Here is a 2,283-nt window from a genome sequence, read left to right on the forward strand (position 1 = left end):
AATTTTAAATAGATTTAAATATAGATATAAAATAATAAATGTTGTAAATATAATAATTATAAATTTCAATATATTTTATATATCAAAGAAATATATTAAATAATTATTCAAAAATAATGAAGTATTATCACAAGATAATAATATTAAAATATAAAAAAAGGTAAACAAGAATATTATATAATAATAAAAGATATTTAAAAATAATTTTATAAAAATTTATAGTTTTTATTTATATAAAAAAATTATATAAACTATTATATAGTTTTCCATTATTGTTTTTCATTATCCATATATATTTTCCATAGTTTTTCATTAATTATAACTATAGTTAATATTATTAAAATATTAATTACATTCTTTTTACATGTTTTTTCATAAATATAATTTTTAATAACTGGTGATTTTTATATGATTTTTTTAGAAGTATATACGTTTACAAAAAATATTTTTAATTTTTGTATATTGCATAGAAATGTATTAATTTATTTATATACGAAATATTTTAAACATAATTCTATAATAAAAATATGCAAAAATTTTGTAAGTATTAAATTGTTTAACTTTTAATAATAATCACTGTATATCTCTACATAATGTATAATATATACTCTATTAAATATATATATGTATTAAATAAAATTGCAAAATCATAACTAATATAAAAAATTTTTTCCTCTTTTAAGTTATTATTTTTTTTTATATAACAAAAAATATTTTGATATTTTTGTTTTGATAGCATCAATGTAAGAAATTTATAATAATGAATTTATAAATGAATTAATAAGCTATCTTATGCAAAATGAATAAAATTAGCAAACACAATTGTATATAATGATTTTGTTATTGAATTACTTGTTAATGTTAATTTGAAGAAAAAAAATAATAAAAAAAATTATTAAAATAGATAAATAATGTGAATATTGTACACATATATGATGTTATTGTTATAAAAATATATATAGCAATGCTATATGCTGCCATGTTAATAGGTATAAAGAATTTATAATTATATAATTATATATTATACAATATTAATATTGATTTTAAATAAAATTCAATTCAAATACTATAATTTGTAAATAAAGTATTTTTAAATAGCATTGAATAAAAAAAATACAATAAATTGTCTAAAGATTTTGCATTGAAATTCAATAATGAAGAAGTTTTAAATATTACTTTCTTGTTGATCGATATATTTTATCAATATTGTGCTTTTCAATTTCTGAGAATCCTAAAATGCTTTCAATTGCATTCAAATGCCCATGATGATTTTCTTTATCCGTTAAGAAATAGTAAATCGCCGATTTTAGGAACTGCAATGTGATCTCTGGATCAAGGGCACCTTGATTATTACGTGCTTCTAGTATACGTCGGTACATTGCCTGTTAAACAGATTATATTTGCTAATCATTTTGGAAATAATTTCTATAAATTAAATTAATAAGTGTATATATTTTTAATTTTATACATTCCTTGGCAGTGTACTATATATATATTACATATTAGATCCAAACATAGTTTATTATTAAATCAATCAAAAATAAATATTTTAATACATTTATACAATTAAATACATTCATTTTGAGAATATTATTAACTCATTTTTCAGGATCTAACATGATAATAATGATATGATTTGTATGCAATGGTGCAAGCATATGATGCTTAAGTACGTGCAAACTTACATTAACTGAAGGATAATAAGAGGCTGTTTCTTTCAAGTGCACAAAATAGTCTCTTCGAACCTATAATACTGCATAATAACACAAATCAACTACATTTGTGCTTAAGTTGGCATGCAATTGTGACAAAGCATTATAATAAATACATTCTCTCATAAACATATCTTCATAATATAATTTATAAATAAAGACACGTGAAATCAATTCTTACCACTATCATAATTTTTATTTTCAAAATTAATAATAATTAAATTAAATATATTTAAATATTAATTAATACAAGATTAAATTTTAAAAAAATTAATTAATAATTATTATAAAAATACAAGAATAATTTTTACTAACTGATATAATATAATTTATGAAAAAAAATATTTAATATTATATAACAGACATATTAATTAAAAGTAATATAACTATTTCTTTAAATACTATTTTATTAAAAAGTAAATAAATAAATAAAGTATAAGTATTTGTTGTAATAATAAGTAATTTGTACAAATTATTCATCATTATATTTATATATTTATTTTATATTTATTTTCATGCTTGAAAAAATAGAATATATATATAAATTTATAAAAACTTAATTTAATAATAA

General features: G+C 16.8%; 1 protein-coding gene across 2 annotated transcripts in view; it reads right to left on the reverse strand.

Moving 5' to 3' along the window:
• Positions 1-1,117: 1,117 nt before the first annotated feature.
• Positions 1,118-2,283, reverse strand: part of LOC102677345 — a 25,605-nt gene continuing 24,439 nt past the window's right edge. Inside the window, exon 7 of one of the 2 annotated variants that reach the window (XM_006618173.2) lies at positions 1,118-1,382. In XM_006618173.2, the coding sequence (XP_006618236.1) occupies positions 1,173-1,382 (210 nt within the window). In that variant the 3' untranslated portion in view covers positions 1,118-1,172. The remainder of the gene's footprint in view (positions 1,383-2,283) is intronic. The other variant, XM_006618172.2, reaches the window with a different exon arrangement.

The sequence above is a fragment of the Apis dorsata genome, unplaced genomic scaffold, assembly GCF_000469605.1.
Source record: "Apis dorsata unplaced genomic scaffold, Apis dorsata 1.3 scaffold_342, whole genome shotgun sequence".
NCBI lineage: Eukaryota > Metazoa > Arthropoda > Insecta > Hymenoptera > Apidae > Apis > Apis dorsata.